Here is a 16,183-nt window from a genome sequence, read left to right on the forward strand (position 1 = left end):
AGAGGGTTACCTAATATTGTTGACAGCCATGTACTTCAAGAACGCAGTCATGGGCACAAACTAACTCTACAGGTGTTGGCGACCGGCCACTAACGCAGGCACCCCAGCGCTGCCATTTGTCACAGATCATTCATCCGTGGGTGTGTCCGTCGGCCAGGCCGGAGGTTGACGACAGTCACTCGCTCGTGATAGACCCCGCACGGAAAATACCCCGTGGGGGACGTGGTGCACCTGACCTTCGAGCAGGCTGCAACAAGTCCAGTGGGACGGGCAGACAGACGGTTGGTGGATTTGCTGACCATGGTCGATCCGACCGGCGGGACGCCGCGGGCAGCCAGAGGAGATGAGTGTTTGAGAGACCAAGTGAAGTGAATCATTGCTGATGGAAGGTGCGCCCGTCGCTCGGGCATCACTCCGGGGGAATACCTGAGGCCTTTTCACTCTGTGCTGTAGCTCGAGATGCTGCGTTGACCAAATTAGTCCCAGTGTAGGGGCTCTCGGTGAGGAGAACCATCACATGGAAGGTGCAACCCAAAGCCAGCGAGACGTCGGCGCCGCCTCGATTCGGATCGGCTTGTTTGTGACTGGCGTCTTCCTCCCGCCGTGGCCGTTCCGAGAATGCTTCGTCCCAAGGCTGCCGATCTGCCGGGTGCGGTGGCCCGGCTATAGGAGGGTCTGCTAAGCTCCAGGTCCATCATGGACGTGACACAAAACCATCACAAGGACAAGCACATTAGCCGCCTTGGCCGCGTTCGTCTCCTTCAGGCTACTGCGGCACCACCACTGCCTCCATCCAGCGCTAGAGTGCGGAGTGCAGCAGGTGCATCGCAGGCTGTCTGGGGTACATGGTCGGCACAGCACAAGGCAACCCTCCCACTTCTCCTCGTCTCCAAAGGCTGTCCTCCGCGATGAGGCTCAAAGGGGGCCTGCTCTCCAAGCCGTTATGGGCAATGGGACCCCTGTCGACGATGCGCTGCAGATGGGGCTGACCGCTCGCTTTGCCTGTTCCGAGCACTGCACCATCCAGTCACGGGCGACTCGAAACCAGCCTCAAACACCACAACAACATGAGACGATCTCTAAAGGGCGCCCGGCCCCTTGACGGTGGAGCCTCACTGCAACTCCAGCCAGCTTTGCAACGCCGCCCAGGATCGTGAGTCGTTGTCCATTATTATGCCCATGCCTGTCTTGTAATGTAATCCAAGTGCGTCGCCCTCTCCTTTAAATGCCCGTGGTGCCCCGTGTGATCGTCGCTAGAAACATTTTCTCTTCTCTTCTCTTCATCCGTTTCTGTCACTAATTCAGCCTCTTCAGAAACTGCTCGACGATCTTTACAACCCTCTGGCTAGGGCTCCTTCGCTTCTTCTTGTCGACGTCTCAATTCCATCGTTCAAAACAAAAACCACCCCAAGGCGAACACTTCGACACGCGCCCCGGCGGCAATTTACACAACCAACTTCACAGACACACACAGACACACAATCTCTGCCTCACCGCCCCAGCCAGTAGTTTCTCTCCTTCGAGTGTAAAAACATCACCAAGCCCAAGATGCGTTCCTTCGCCGCCATCTCCGCCGTCCTCTTTGCCAGCTCGGCCCTGGCCAGCCCAGTGACCGTCTCGTCCATGTTCGAGCTCGACGACCGCCAGGCCAAGGCCTGCTTCGTGGTCGGCAACCAGGTCCTGCCCAAGGAGGTCGCCGATGCGGCCGCGGCGGTCGCCCCCGTCGTCACCTGCGCGGCCAACGGCGTCAAGACCCTCTCGGGCGTCCCCGACGTGACCTCGGGCGACGTCTCCTTCTCCGACATTGACTTCAGCCAGGCCCGGGGCCAGTCGACCCTGGCCTTTGCGCTGCAAAAGTTCGCCACCGCGACGCCCCTGGCCAGCACCGACCTCCAGCGCTTCGAGGACAGCCTCAACGTCTACCTGGCCACCGAGGTCGGCATCCGCAGCGTCGGCGGCAACCTCGCCATCAAGGTGCCCAAGTTCTTCCTCGAGTTCCAGGTCTCCCGCATCAAGACCGCCCAGGGCAACCCGCCCACCGAGCCCGGCCTCCAGGTCGACCACCTCCGCGACAAGGTCACCAAGAACGCCGCGGGCCAGAGCAAGGCCCTGCTTGACCAGGTCGTCGCTCTGGCTAAGCAGCTCAAGTAGAGAGTTCGGGGACCACTGCCAACAAATTCGAGAGCGGGGTGGCGCGGATCAGTCTCGACACCCCTTCTCTCTGAGATTCAGTGTATATTATTGGTGTGATTTCTTGCAGCCTGCCTGGGCTTGCTGTTTGGCCTGGAAATGGGGAATCAGAGAACCGCCCCTGGATAAATCAATAAAGAGAGAGAGCGTTGCAAGTCCAACATGAACAACGGTATAGATGGGATGTCAGGTGCCTATTTCCCGTTTCTCTACACTTGTCTGTCTGTGCATGTATGATTGCCGCGATATCGATCGTAGCCGCGAACTCCATCTAGCATGGTGCCGAGCTGGACATGATACGAGGTGAGATACATTATAGCCATGGTGTATTGAGCAGTGTTATGCTATAGTCAAACCGCCCCGAGAGTTGATGTCTTGGGGAATAAGATACCCGTGCATGCTGTAGCGCAGTGGGAAACAGTTAGCTGCAGGTCTAGCTAGTCGAAGCTTGGGAATGCTGAGCATGTATTCGCAATATGAGGAATCCCATCAACACAAGTGAGTAACATGGCACGCATGGTAAATCATTATTCATTGCTCGTACTTCGTAAACGTCCGCGTAAAACAGATGCCCTTTTGTAAACCATAACCAAATACAGACAGTCCTTGCGCCACAACGAGACCAGTATGGAGAGCAGTTGTCGAGCGTCACTGTCCAAACACCAGGGTGTGCTGTTTTTGGTTTAGAGCGTGCAGAAACTGACAATTCTGCACAGGGTATGCACATCGGATTGTGGAAATGTGTACCCTCCACTGGCCTCAACGAGCTGTAACTGTCCCTTGGCCCCAGAAACGGCACTGCCTGTGGTCTCGATTCCAGAATTGCCTTTGTTCAACGAGTGCTGACCCCGCTCAGCTGCTTTTGCCGTTGGGAGGAATGATGGGCAAGTAGCTCACACTCCCAAGCCTTCTGCCTAGAACCACAGCGACGTGTGCTGGGCTGGATGAGGAGCCTCATTCTCGACAGGCGAGATGCAAGTTGAACTGGTTTGATGTGGCCGCAGTGCGGCCTCGCGGGGATCACCACCTTGTCGTGATGCCCGTATAACCAGCTGAGACTAAAACCAAGTCCTCCACCGTTGGTGGCTCGGCAGGCTTGTGCTTTGCTTGATGGTCAGGCCATCGCCTCTGACAAAAAGGCAGAGAATCTAGCTGGGGAAAATTCGCGCACTGAACTACTTGCCACCAAGTCTTGTTTCCGTACAGCTCATTCGGACTCAGCTAGATATTGCTGGCGCGAGTGGAGGCAACAACGCGTCGGTTTTCAGCCTGGATTGACGCGCTGGAAGTGGCTCCAAAAACGATCCGGCTCCGATACGTTCAGTGCGAGCACGACGTGGCCTGATATAACATTTCCACTGGCGCATTGTGGTGACACGAGCATGCTCAATCGCGGGTATTTGCTGCTTGGCGCCAGGAGACGGCGCGGCGAATTGCGTCAATATTGCTGGAAGGTTGCATGTTCATCCCATCTTTGGCAAGACGGCGGCGAGTCCCACGGCAGCAAGAGCTGGGACCGTGTAGAGGAGCTGGGGACGAAACAAGGTCCGGAGGGAGGCGAGTTTGCGGCCGTTTCCCTGGACAAAGGCGACGAGGAAGAAGGCGCCAGCGTAGACAGCCCAGCATCGGGCGATCTGGGGCAGCAGAATTGGCCCGAGGACGAGCAGGGGGCTACGGGACGTGGAGAGGGCGGACCCTGGTGCGTAATGCCCGAGAGCGGTCATTGTGCTGAGGGTGCTGAGAGGCTGGGCGGGCCGAATCGTAAGTGATGAAGGCTGTGAGACGCGGTGATGCTACGAGCGAGGTTCACGAGCCGCGGGAGCGTGCAGGAGATAAAGGCCGCGAGGGCTGGCCGCGGAGGGTGGGCTGGGGGATTTAAGCCCATGGTGAGGTGATTGAGCATGCGCATTGCGAGCTGGCATCGTGTGCAACGCCAGCGGGGTCCGGGCTGTGAGTAGTAAGGTTTCCACCGCTGCAGGTGACCGCACCAGCCCGTGGTCTGTCGCACCACATGGCATGCTCCTTTGTAAAACACGCCTGTTACTGGACTGGAGCAGGCAGCCCTTCCCAGACACACATGTCTCGAGCTTCTGCTGCTTTACGCGACGCATCGCCATCCTCCTCCGACGGCACACGCCACGACGACCGCGAAGAGCCAAGCTTGAGCCCGGCTGTCTCCTCTCGATGGCTGGTCGCTCCCGGCCTCATCCTCCAGACGGCGTGGTCTAGATCCACGATGTCCCGAGCCTCCCTCCGGCTCCACCTCCACATCACTGGCCAGACAGACACTGCCGCTCCCCAGGAATGCCCGTGATTACTACGAGGCCGTAGCGCCGGCCGCCCGCTGCCCATTAGCTCTAAGCACAATGACCCCCCACCCGGGCGGCACGAGGGCTGTCGCTGGGCAGCCCGGAAGTAGCAGCATGCACCGTCGCATCGTGTTTCTGTTTCATCCACGTACATCACCTTCCTCAACTGAAACATTGCCAGCCTCGAGTGAAGATAGCGACGTCTCGACGTGGGGTTGAGTTGCACGAAACGGCAACCACTGGGGGTCCATCTCCGCAGCAGCAAAGTCAAGCATCCACTTTCGCTAGCTGGCCCATACCCTTCGCAAACAGATTCACTGTGAGCTGTGCAGGACATGCTCTGGCGCCAATAGCCGCCTACCGGACGTCATCTCGACAGTGATAACAGATTGTGACGGGAAGGTACCGAAGAACGGAACGCATATCGAGGCCAAGACTGGACAATGAAACCATCACCAAAACCCCTGGGGACCATCTGCACTAAATGGAGTCTCTGTGTGGCACGGAGACGATGGGAAAAGCTTGGCATCCGCTATAACTGCCGACAACACTTGCCGCTAGAACATACCCCGGCCACCCGCGACCTCGACATGTGCCTCACACACGACCACGTGAACAGTGTTTCAACAAGCACATTAACACTCCGCCCTCGCGGCCATGGACCAACCACCATACCATGCTTCCCCAGCCACAGAATCCTGTGACTGCAAGCGCTCATTACGACCCAGCGATGTTTGGCCACCAACGTTGGAAATGAGATCAGATTCAATTTGTCCGGGCTTCACGCGCAGCAAGGTCATTAGATGCCGACAGGACGATCACCACCAATCTGTGGGCCGCCACCTGGGCCGTGAGTTAGACATGGGCAACAATGCTCCAGTGCTTACATCACCATATTCCGCCTAGCCTTCCAGAACAATCATGGAATATGCCTCGAAGCCAGCAATGTCGTGTCCAGGCACCGTAGACATGCCGAATCCGTCCCCACTTGCTGTATGGACGAAAATTTTGAGTGTCTGTTTAGTCATATGTTGCTAGTGGTTCAATGATCGTCTGCAGTCAGGTTCTTATCGCGCTCGCTCTTCCGGATCGTAGCGAACTGGCCCTGGTCGTTCATGCACCATGCTGCGAATTCCACGTGGCCGACGGATGGTCCCAGCAAGGGGCGGGTTGGTGAAGGGGTTTGACGGGGTCTTGCTGTCAAAGCAAGATCCATTAACGGCCTTGCATTGCGGAACGGTGCGGAAAAGTAGGCCGCTTTCCTTGGCTTGACCAACAAGTTTTCCTGCGATGGCACTAGCGGTCCTGGTCCCGCCCCACGGCTATCATGCACACGTCTGTTTGAGGCTCTTCTCACTGTCACCAGAACGAACAATGCGCTTGCACGGAGGCGTCGTCGGAGATATCGCGGATGCTGGCTTGGACACACCGCTTCCACGGTGTGTTTTGGCCCCCTAAGAGCCATCTCAGGTCATAATCAGAGTCGTGTGTTAGTCAGGAGCAATTTGCGAACTCTACTTCACTTACGAGGAGAAAATCCTCGCCACAAGCAGGTCTTTCGTGCTCATCACGATTCAACAGGGATGCCCAGGGACATGTTTCACGAATACACGTGGCTTCGCCTTTCGCAAGGCACCTTATGCCCGATGTGGCAACCATGGCCCGCAAAGGCTCATGAGCGTCTCTAAAAAGTGGATGGCAGTAGTGATGTAATATGCGGCCCCGATGCGCAGGTGGGACCGCGAGTTTTTTTCCCCTTCGGCCTCCCGGGGTTCTATCACGATCTTAGAGCCGATATTGTGGCATTAGCAATCAGGAATAATGTTTCCTCGAGGCCTGATGAGTGGCCTGTCCTTGCAGCGACGCTCATGCGTTGCGGACCCATTGTTTGGCGGCGAAGGTATATAACAAGCTTCACGCCTCCTGAAGAGACCAGAAGCGGAACATTGGATATCATCTCGACCTATACAATTCACTACACCTATTCCTCTTGCGCCTCTTTGTTAGAACAACGCTTCTTCACCTTGGATATCAGTCACACAAATACGCACTCAAGCAACTAAAATGCCTTCGTTCACCGTCTTCAAGGGCAGCAAGGATGGCGTTGTCGTCAAGGGCACCACCACCAAGCCCGACGAGCTGACTGGAGATCACGTTCTGATCAAGGTCACCGCCTCCGGTGTCTGCGGCACTGGTAAGTCCGACCATTGGATAACAACGTCACTTTTCATATAAGATCGCCATAGCTAACCAATTTCCAGATCTTCATTACGTGAGTCCCTTATACTTGTCACCAGAAGCATGATAAAGTACTAACCAAGCTGGAATTTCCAGACTGGCGAGGACATGGTTCTTGGCCACGAGGGTGTTGGTGTTATTGAGAAGGTTGGCCCGGCCTGCAAGACACTCAAGGTTGGCGACCGGGTGGGATGGGGATACCAGACTGGCTCTTGCCAGCACTGCGCCTCTTGCCTTACCGGCGAGGAGACCTTCTGCAACGGCCGCGTCCTGTACGCCTATGCCAACCGCGACCAGGGCAGTTTCTCGTACCAGGCTGTATGGAGCGAGTCGTTCCTCCACCGCATCCCCGACGGTCTTTCTGACGAGGATGCCGCGCCTCTCCAGTGCGCTGGCGCGACGGTCTACACACCGCTCTACGATGTCCGGCCCAACGAGGTCGTTGGCATCATGGGCGTCGGCGGCCTCGGCCACCTGGCCATCCAGTTCGCCGCCAAGATGGGCTGCCGCGTCGTCGTCATCTCTGGCTCGGACAGCAAGAAGGAGGAGGCCCTGCGGCTGGGCGCGCACAGGTTCATCACGATGAAGGAGGCCGAGCAGGCCGCCAAGTCTGCCGACTGGTGGCCCATCAAGCGCCTGCTCGTCACCACCTCGGCCCAGCCCAAGTGGGACGTGCTGCTACCCCTGCTCGCCATGCGCGCCAACGTCTACCCTCTGTCCGTCTCGGCCGGCAACTTCGAGATCCCCTACATGCCCCTGCTCGCCCAGGGCCTCAACGTCGTCGGCTCTCTCGTCGCCACCCGCGTCATGCACCGCGAGATGCTGAGCTTCGCCGCCGTCCACGGCGTCAAGCCCGTCATCGAGACGTTCCCCATGACCGAGGAGGGCGTCAACGACGCCATCAAGAAGCTCAACGACGGCAAGGTCCACTTCCGTGCCGTCCTCATCCCCCCTCAGTAGATCTCCTCTCTCTTGTATGTTTGTGTCCCTCCCGAGGTGGGCGAGGCGCCGAATCTAGATGGAGGTAGAGGGTTGTTTTTTTTTTTCAGCGAAGCATTGTTCTGGAGTGTTGTCTGTTTCCTTCGGATGATATGGTGCAGGAAGATAGATAGAAATGTGCATGATATAGACATAGACAGCAAGGGATTAAAAAACAAAAACAGCATTGTCAAAACTAAACACATTGTTGTCCATTTCAATGCAACGTAACGCTTACGAACAATGACCTTGTGGTCAGACATGGTTTATCATGGGACGCATAGTCGCGGGCTTAGCTAAACCCCGTGAAAATCAAGCCGGCCTCTGTGGTACGGTACAAATCCTCACAATCAGGACCAGGTACAGGGATTCTGTTGGAACCGAAATCAGAGGTAAATGGACTGGCATCGCGGGGGCAGGCAGACCCAGGGACATCTGGCGGAGTTCTTGGGTCTGTCGAGCGCATGTAACATTCTCGTAGCCCAACATCCTCACAAGGCTGCCATCCCCACCCGCCATGTGTCTGTGCGGTAGTGCCTCTTGTTCCGTCTTCATTCCGAGGAGGTTCGGTCTCGTCGTCTTTCGACATGGCTGGCTAGTGTTCCCTCTCGTTACTTGAAGCCGATTTGGAAGACCCTCATACCACATCCAGGAATTTTTCGTGCCAGTAACCGCGTTACTGGGCAACGTTGATAATGAAGCATATCAATACGATATAGAAGAACTTGGAACATTTGCTATGGGAGGACCTTGGGTTGGCTGCCGTTATGGTATGGAGTTTTCGGGTCATGCCAACCTAGCTACAATTCGAGTAGGAGACTATCTACAAGAACTAGCAGAGGCGCCAGATAGCATTAGATAGTATCGGACAGCACTCGCCAGTAGGACTCAGTTAGGTACTAGACATGGGGTAGATTCGCAAACAGGAGCAGACAGGAGCAGATGTTTCAAGACTTCATTAAAGGACACACAATAGTAGAACTGTAAGACAGACAAAAAAAAGCAATCAGTATGCCTAGTAATCAAGGCGCCGACTTACAGGCAGAGAGAGGAGGCGGGGTTTTGAGAATAATTCCCCGGACTGATCTTCGTGGTCAAACATTTCGAACGCATTTATCTACGTGGTGAGATGAGATAGAGCAAGCCTAGCGACTGTACTAGGTCATGCAGGGAAGTGGTTACTTGCACTCTTTCTCTAATTCTATTCCTTGGTGATTTTCTACTTCGATAGGACTAGCGGGTCTTCTCGGGGCCCCCAAACTCTATGCAAAAAGTCCTTTCGTCACGTTTCAACATATTTTAGAAAGATTGAAGTCACTCTCGCTTTCAGCCCGGTTCTGAGCGTATGCATTAGCTTCTCGAAAAGTTACTATCGTGTCAAGAGCCGTCTTGGCAGGAAGAGCCGCGCCGAGCGCGGTGCCTGGCTGTTTCGACATTGCTACATCACTACGAGGTGGTGTTCACGTCAACACTTCAGGGGTAAAGCGAGTTGTCGGTTTCTCGACCTTAGCCTACTATGATATTTCCAACCTTACTGGGAATATGTATGATGGCGCACTGACAAGTTGTGGACGGTGCTCGAGGCGGAACCTAGAACCACAATCCGATGCGGAACTTGATCTAGTCTATGCAGGAAGCGCCCACTCCAACTATTCCTTTGTAACTCAACCTGGGCTTTAGTATCTTCTATGTCCCTTGAAACAGCCACTTCAATGCAAAGGGGCGTGATAATTGTTTTCATGAGGCTGTACTTCGTCGACAGTGCTGACATGTCAGAGGGATGCTGACCTAGAGTCAGCAAGACAATCCGGAAAGCGCCACGAGCCAATCCCCAATCCGATGAATGGACCTGGCTATGTTTGAGCTACCCACACCATTGCTACGCATGCCATTTCTGCTGGCCGTCCATCGTCGTTGTTTCGGAGCACGACAGAAACTAGAGCAGGCCCGTGTCGTGGAAACAGAAAAGCGGTCGTGGACGATCCGGCACTGTAAACCCGGGAAAGTCGAAGAACGCCACGAAACATCCGAAGTCGGAGCACATGGTTACATGCTCGCCAACATTGTCGTCATGACCAGTCAATGTCAGAAGAGAAGGCATCGTATACGACTTGCATGCGCAACGAATGCTACCCGCCCACAAAATGGCGCGTACTGGCGTACTCGCGCCCGGTATGTCGACCAGTCACAACAGCCCCGGCGACGCCAGCGACAACGTGGCGCCCCTGTGGAGGTGACTAAGTTCGCACCCGGCTGAGTCGGAAGACTTAGATGCGACTTTGCACGGTGGGAATCAATTGGACAATTGAATCGGCCGGGAGGCCCTGACATTCAGAGACCCTTGCGCACGGGATAAAAATAGCATGTTTATGCCCGAGAGAAAGCAGCGCACTTCACGCTGCGTGATCGGTCCCGAGATGTAAGAAGGCTAGGTGTCCTTGGTGTGGTGGGCGAGCAGGAACGAGAGGATTATGACATCATTTCTGGGGTGTGGTCCGTCCTGTGCCGAGCGTGCTGTCGACGACTGGAGCAGCGCAACAAGAATGCTCTAGCGGAGCCCGCATGGCATTTTACGGTTTTCTGGCCCCGCTTGGCTCTCTGAACACGAACTTGGTTCCTCGGCCAGGGCCAGCTTTCATCGCGGCAGAAGCATTCCCTCGGTGCTCTCTTTGGCAATTGCACCTGACGATCCTGAACTCTCGATTTGTGCAAGCTCGACATGATGCCTGCCACCGGTCACAACTGCACAACAACAGGTCACGGCTGCCCGTGCTCACTGCGAGCCCACCGAGGCTATGCAGGCTTGGCGATGCCGGCAGTTGGGCCGCTCGAGTGGGCATGGCCAGCAACCAATCGTGCTGAGTCACCACCCCTGAAGGTGTGGGATCGTTTGTTGCCACGTCCAAGGAACCCCAAATCTCAACGCTGTGGGGACTTGGTGGGAGGGAGCCCGCCCGCCCTGCGATGTTACTCATCACGCAGGCGTCCTATTTGGAAGTTGCAGCCGCGATGCCTGCACGGCACGGCCTCTCTGAGCAGCACGCCAGTCGTGGCAAAGCTGCCGACTAATTACCATGGCCGCCCGACACTGGCCAGATCGTTGTTAGCGCGCACGCTCACCAGACGACGACATCACGGGGATCCGTCCTGAAACGTGTGACGATTTGGGCTGTTGTCGTCCGACACTTTTGGAGACGACTGATCGTTGTTTCACGTTGCGACGGAAACAACACGACGCGGTCTGGTGCCGGCCAGCACCAGAAGCGCAGCCAGCCCCTGAAAATCAACCGCCCATCGCTGGTCACCTTGAGTGGGCCGTAACAAAGTGATCCTCAGCGTCTGGAAGGGATCAGCGGCAACCGAACAGGGCCCTCCATCGAATCACCAATAGCCCGAGAACATTGCTTCAATCAACCCGTGTCCGGCATTACCGGCAATCTCTGTGCTGTAGCAGGCAGCGCCGCTGATGAAATGGATTGTCCTTGAGGCGGCCAGACATTGGCAGATGTGACCTCCAATAAAGCGTCGACACAGGTGGAGGAGTACTGAGTCGAGGCCAGTTATCCCTAATGAGCCGTGTGCCGTGTAAGGAATGCGAGCGACTGCCCTACCTTGCAAAAGTCAGCCACCCGGATGTTTGATTGGCCATCGCGCCTGTCTCGGAATTGAGGGCACAGCCATCCTGACCCAGCTGAGGGCCAAGCCTTGGAAGAGGCGTAGCCAAGCCTTGAACCCCGGCTCTCGGGGTCCCTCTTCGCGATTTCCAGAAAGGCCGAGTGCTACCAGCGAGTTGGTTGCATTCCCTTGGCACTGTCACCACGCTACGACGGCCGCTGGTCGGTTTTTGCTCGGTGTGTGGACGTAAACAACACAAGCATCGCGAGTACCACAAGTTTAGATCGTCGAACACGTCACTCGTTGCTAGGACTGGGTCGAGCTGATTGTTGTGTGGCTTCGACTTGTTACCCACCCCGCCAGATCGACTACCACTCTGCGATGGCATACCTTGCCGCTTCATCAACCATATGCATTGGGCGTTGTGCCTCGGGCTGCCATGAACAGCAGAGCCTCTGTCCAGCCTGCCAGGACAGTCCACAGCCTCGACGCCATATTCTAAAAAGAAGGGTTGGCTCAAGCAGGCAGGAATTTGTCACTGCAAATGCCAGTGTTGTCAGCTTGAGGCTCGCATCTGGCTTACATCCCGTGAAGGATGACAATAACAACAGAAACAACAACACCACTGAAACGCCCTGCCTGCCCTGCCGGCAATTCTTGGCCGAGTGAGTGCAAAGCGACCAATAGCGGCCAGTCCTGGACCCTCCCAAGGTTTACCCTACGTGAAGCTCCCGCGAGCTAGAATTGGCTGTTGGTGGCATGTTCCATTTGGGCAGGCCTGCCCAGCCGCCGGGAATAGCTGGGCATTTGTCCCAGATCCAACTGAACAGACGACAAGCCCCAGTTGCGATCCCAAGCCAAGCACGCTCGGCTTCTTGATTGCGGCGACTGTCTGCAGGCATGCATGTTGCACTGGCTTAACGCCCACCAGCGCTTGGATTGTTCAATTCTGCTGCCTGGGATGCCAGCCCACATCCAGCAGCAGCACTGCCTCAACTTGACGCACGGCTCGGGGATAGTGCCCGGCTCTAGCTCCAGCACTCCCAGCTCGCCAGCATCCGCAGGACGCGTACTCAGGGCGACCGTCCCCCTCACAGCCCGTGGGTCGTGGCTTAGAATTGTGTGATTTACGCCGTGGCCCGTCCGCTGGGGCGGACCTCAAAAACAAATCGCCCTTGAAAGACCCAAGCATCAGCATAAGGCCCCAGCTCCAGCTCGCCTCATGGATATCTTCACAAATGAGAAACAAAAACTTGCGCTCAGCCCGTGCTGAGCCAGCGCTACTAGCTTCGAGATCGTGCGCCTCTACCGAATTGTCAAATGTGAACCTGCAGCATTGACGGGACATCCGCGGAAGTGCGGCACTGAGAGGCTTGCTGGGCTAGCTGCTTGAAGAGTTGGATGAATCCCATTCCAGCCTGGCAGGGACGGACGGTGGCCGTCTGTCGACCCTCTGGCGATGCAGGGGACGGGCGTCTCCATGGGCCGAGGGGATGTGTGGATGATGATAGGAAGACCCCTGTCCCAGAGGGGGGAGGAGCTGACGCGTCCCGAACGTCGGGCCCGCCTTGGCCTGTCCGGATCTCCCAAGATCACACCCCCGGTGTGGATGTGTCATTAGAAGTGGCTCCAAAGGGGGCAGACAGCGCTCAGTCAGCGGGTGAGCGCTGGGCACCGCCCAAGGCCCCGAGCCGACTTATCCAAGGTTTCCCAGGGGGCTGCGGTGACCACAGCTGGGGCGAGCCATGTACAGCGCGGCACAAATGTGCGTGCGGTGTACCTGGGCCCGTGCTCGTCCTGGATCTGGCATTTCAGATCACTCCAGTCCATTTGCTGAGCCCCCTCCCCGGGAGCCAGGCAGCCATCAGAGCCATTACTCTCTGTCCCCCCTTCTTCCCCGGCTGTTCCTGGGACAGTTCCTGTTCATCGACATCCACTTACCATCACTGCCAACATCAACCTTCTTTCCACAAGGACCTGTTCTCTCACTCGAAATTCCATCGTCATTGCCAACGTCAATCAATAGCCCCAGAGAGTCGCTATCGCCAGGAAACACGCACGGGAGCGGCAGCACTGCTTTGCATTTTGATCTCGTTCCAAACAACTCGCCTTGCCGACAACATGTCACAGCCTCAACCCAACCAGGGCGGCATCGTCGACCCTCTCGACCTCCTTGACTTCTCAGAGTACGATGGAGTTGCCTACCAGTCTCCTTCGCCGTCCACGAGCAGCAAGTCCCAGTTCGCCCCAGGCGCTTCAGCCTCCATGTCTGTGACACCACCAACAACGCTTCCATCGAGCCAGCCCATGTCTGGCCCGAGCCATCAGTACGACCAGTACAAGCAGCAGACACCGTTCGTCCCCGGTGCGCTCGCCAGCACCATCGCTGTGAACCAGAGCAACGCCGATATCACCGGCTACACCCTCGAGTACATGAGCCCAGCGGAGGATCTTTTCGACTTCAACTCCAACCCTTCCCAGGCAGCTGGCACTGCTGACATGGAGGTGGACTTTGAATCCTCTGAGAACTCGTTTTACTTTGGAGACTCCACCATCAACCCCAATGCCATTGGTACCTCGCAGACCATGGCCGCTCCCCAGTCCAGTGTGGGACGAATGTATCCGGGCATGCACCAGCAAGCTGCTTTAGCCAAGGCCCAAGCCCAACAGAGGCAGCAGCAGCAAATCATCCAACAGCAACAGCAGCAGAGGCAGAACGCGCCTGCCAAGCAGCAGCGCTCCAAAGCCCCGATGCCCGCCGATCCCATTGTCGAGCAGAAGATCACTCAGCTGCTCAACTCGATGCGCTCAAAGGCTGGTGCTAGCGATGATGATGAGCCATCGATCCACATGACCAGACCAAAGAAGGATGAGGACGATATGGACGAGGACGAGAGGCTGCTCGCAAGCGAGGAGGGCAAGAAGCTCAGCAGCAAAGAGAGACGCCAACTCCGCAACAAGGTGTCTGCACGCGCATTCCGATCCCGGAGAAAGGGTAAGTCAATAACCTGGAGTATAATGTGGCTCTTTTTGGCATTCCACTAACAATCTATATAGAATACATCACCCAGCTTGAGAGCGAAATTGCCACAAAGGTCACCGAGAACGGCGAGCTGCGCGCACAGAACCGTGCTCTTATGGAAGAGAATCGCAGACTTTCCGACTTGACCCGCATGCTCTTGTCATCGTCGTCCTTCTCAAACTTTTTGGACCATCTCGGCACCAACCCTGCCGCTGTTCCCCAGCCTCAGCCACAACAACAGGCGGCTATGGTAGAGCAACGTCAGCCCGAAACACAGCAGGTTCCCAAGGACGTGAACCCGTACATCGCTGCTTCCGCTCAGCAGGCCCAACCTCATCAGATCGGCATGGCCATGATCCCCGAGTCGTCCATGGGCTTCTCCATGCTGACTGCCGATAACTCTGGCTCGTACAGCTACCAGCCTCAGGTCTTCACAGTCCTCGAGACTCCTTCAGTCCCCGAGCTCGACATCGCTGTCCTGTCTGAGAAGCCCACCCACGTTTCCAAGGATCACGGGCTCTTCGCTGAAGTGAAGACCATGGCTCCAGAAATTGAGGCACCGGTCCCAACCGTTTTGGCTAAGCCAGAGGCACCGGCTGCTGTTGTCACACCTGAGCGCCCTCTGGGTAACCTAGATGGCGACATCTATGATGACGAGGTCGATGAGAACGTCTCGGCGGCGCTCGTCTCGAGCCTCTCGTTTCCCACTGTCCGCTCTGCCAAGGAGCATCAGCACTACGAACTCGTCAATGCCTCCACAGAAGAAGCCGATGCGGACTTTGCTCTGAGGAGGATCGAAAAGCTATCCGCGAGCCTCGAGGCATCCATGGCACGGTTAGATATGCTCACTCTTGGTCTCTGATCTCGCCGTCACTGGTTCAGAATAGGCGCTTCGTTCAAGTCATTTGGTTTGTGGGGCTTCTTCAGCAATGCATGGCGTTTCGGATTGGGAAAGGGCACCGTCACTCCAGGGCCCTGTTGATACATGTTGGGATTGGGTGCTGAATGCGGAATATTGTGTGGATGCGAGGATCATCGGGCAGGCATATCGGATCATGTATATAGTTCTACAATCTAATTCTCGCATCCGATGGATGTGAGGTGCGGACAATCAAATGAGATGAAGACTATCTCCTAACCTTGATTCGTCCCCTAAAACTTGCAATGTGACTGTCAATGTATCTGACCCGCGCCTTTATGTACTAATGACTGTTTAGAGTAGATTCGACACCATCTGATAACCTAGTGGTCTGCCTTAAGAGGTGATGGGCAGGACGGGAAGCCGTCCAGCGATGAGCTGCACGGTTTGAGATGACAAGAAAAGCACGGAAATCAACAAGGGACTTGTCGAAGGGTATGAGGTCCCTGTCCCAGTGCCCTGGTTTCTCATGACCATCATCATGACTATTCTTATCAGCCTCTACAGATGCGGTACCTAGATAGGCCACGACGAGGGTGGCCTGCATGTGGGCAGGCTGGTGTGATATGGTGTGTGGTGTGGTGAAGTGTAGTGCGGTGGAGCAAGCGGGCTTCGGCCCCCAAAAGGCTTGTGTCCTGCTCATCCGCCATCCCCGGGGAAGCGAGGGGGGGGGTTGCGGTTCCCTCTCTCTCCCTTGCCTCCAAAAGCCGTTGGTGGCCGCTGCTACGTTGAGATGCAACCTTTTGCGAGGGTCTGGGACCGCGCGAAGGGATATGTGCACACGGAACACGCCGCCCACACAGAACAGAACTCGAATCATGCCTGTGCAATGCATGGTTGTCAATGGGGATTAGAGTTTTTGGTCCTGTCTCGGTCCATCCGAGCGCCAGGCCCTGACTTGCCATGCAACCG

At 56.2% G+C, this 16,183-nt stretch overlaps 4 protein-coding genes across 4 annotated transcripts; 3 read left to right on the forward strand and 1 right to left on the reverse strand.

Annotated features, from left to right (window-relative positions):
• Positions 1–1,150: 1,150 nt before the first annotated feature.
• On the forward strand, positions 1,151–2,387 carry B0I36DRAFT_7540 (uncharacterized protein). Its single transcript, XM_046163320.1, has 2 exons — positions 1,151–1,153; positions 1,315–2,387. The coding sequence occupies exon 2, from the start codon at positions 1,549–1,551 to the stop codon at positions 2,149–2,151; it is 603 nt and encodes a 200-aa protein (XP_046018299.1). The 5' UTR covers positions 1,151–1,153; positions 1,315–1,548; the 3' UTR covers positions 2,152–2,387.
• A 1,829-nt stretch (positions 2,388–4,216) lies between these two features.
• Positions 4,217–5,042, reverse strand: B0I36DRAFT_310259 (uncharacterized protein). The gene has a single exon (XM_046152232.1). The coding sequence runs from the start codon at positions 4,834–4,836 to the stop codon at positions 4,231–4,233; it is 606 nt and encodes a 201-aa protein (XP_046018300.1). The 5' UTR covers positions 4,837–5,042; the 3' UTR covers positions 4,217–4,230.
• A 1,521-nt stretch (positions 5,043–6,563) lies between these two features.
• Positions 6,564–7,697, forward strand: B0I36DRAFT_371010 (chaperonin 10-like protein; the record flags this gene model as incomplete). Its single annotated transcript, XM_046159974.1, has 3 exons — positions 6,564–6,693; positions 6,761–6,771; positions 6,834–7,697. 3 exons carry the CDS (start codon positions 6,564–6,566, stop codon positions 7,695–7,697), a joined length of 1,005 nt encoding a protein of 334 aa, XP_046018301.1.
• A 5,754-nt stretch (positions 7,698–13,451) lies between these two features.
• Positions 13,452–15,214, forward strand: B0I36DRAFT_357579 (uncharacterized protein; the record flags this gene model as incomplete). The annotated part of the gene is made up of 2 exons (XM_046157819.1): positions 13,452–14,325; positions 14,388–15,214. 2 exons carry the CDS (start codon positions 13,452–13,454, stop codon positions 15,212–15,214), a joined length of 1,701 nt encoding a protein of 566 aa, XP_046018302.1.
• Positions 15,215–16,183: the final 969 nt, after the last annotated feature.

The sequence above is a fragment of the Microdochium trichocladiopsis genome, assembly GCF_020744255.1.
Source record: "Microdochium trichocladiopsis strain MPI-CAGE-CH-0230 chromosome Unknown B0I36scaffold_1, whole genome shotgun sequence".
Taxonomy (NCBI): Eukaryota; Fungi; Ascomycota; class Sordariomycetes; order Xylariales; family Microdochiaceae; genus Microdochium; species Microdochium trichocladiopsis.

Bases quoted from the DNA above. Each gene is read 5' to 3' on its own strand.
- B0I36DRAFT_7540 (XM_046163320.1), top strand. From the start codon at position 1,549: ATGCGTTCCTTCGCCGCCATCTCCGCCGTCCTCTTTGCCAGCTCGGCC.
- B0I36DRAFT_310259 (XM_046152232.1), bottom strand. From the start codon at position 4,836: ATGTCCTGCACAGCTCACAGTGAATCTGTTTGCGAAGGGTATGGGCCA.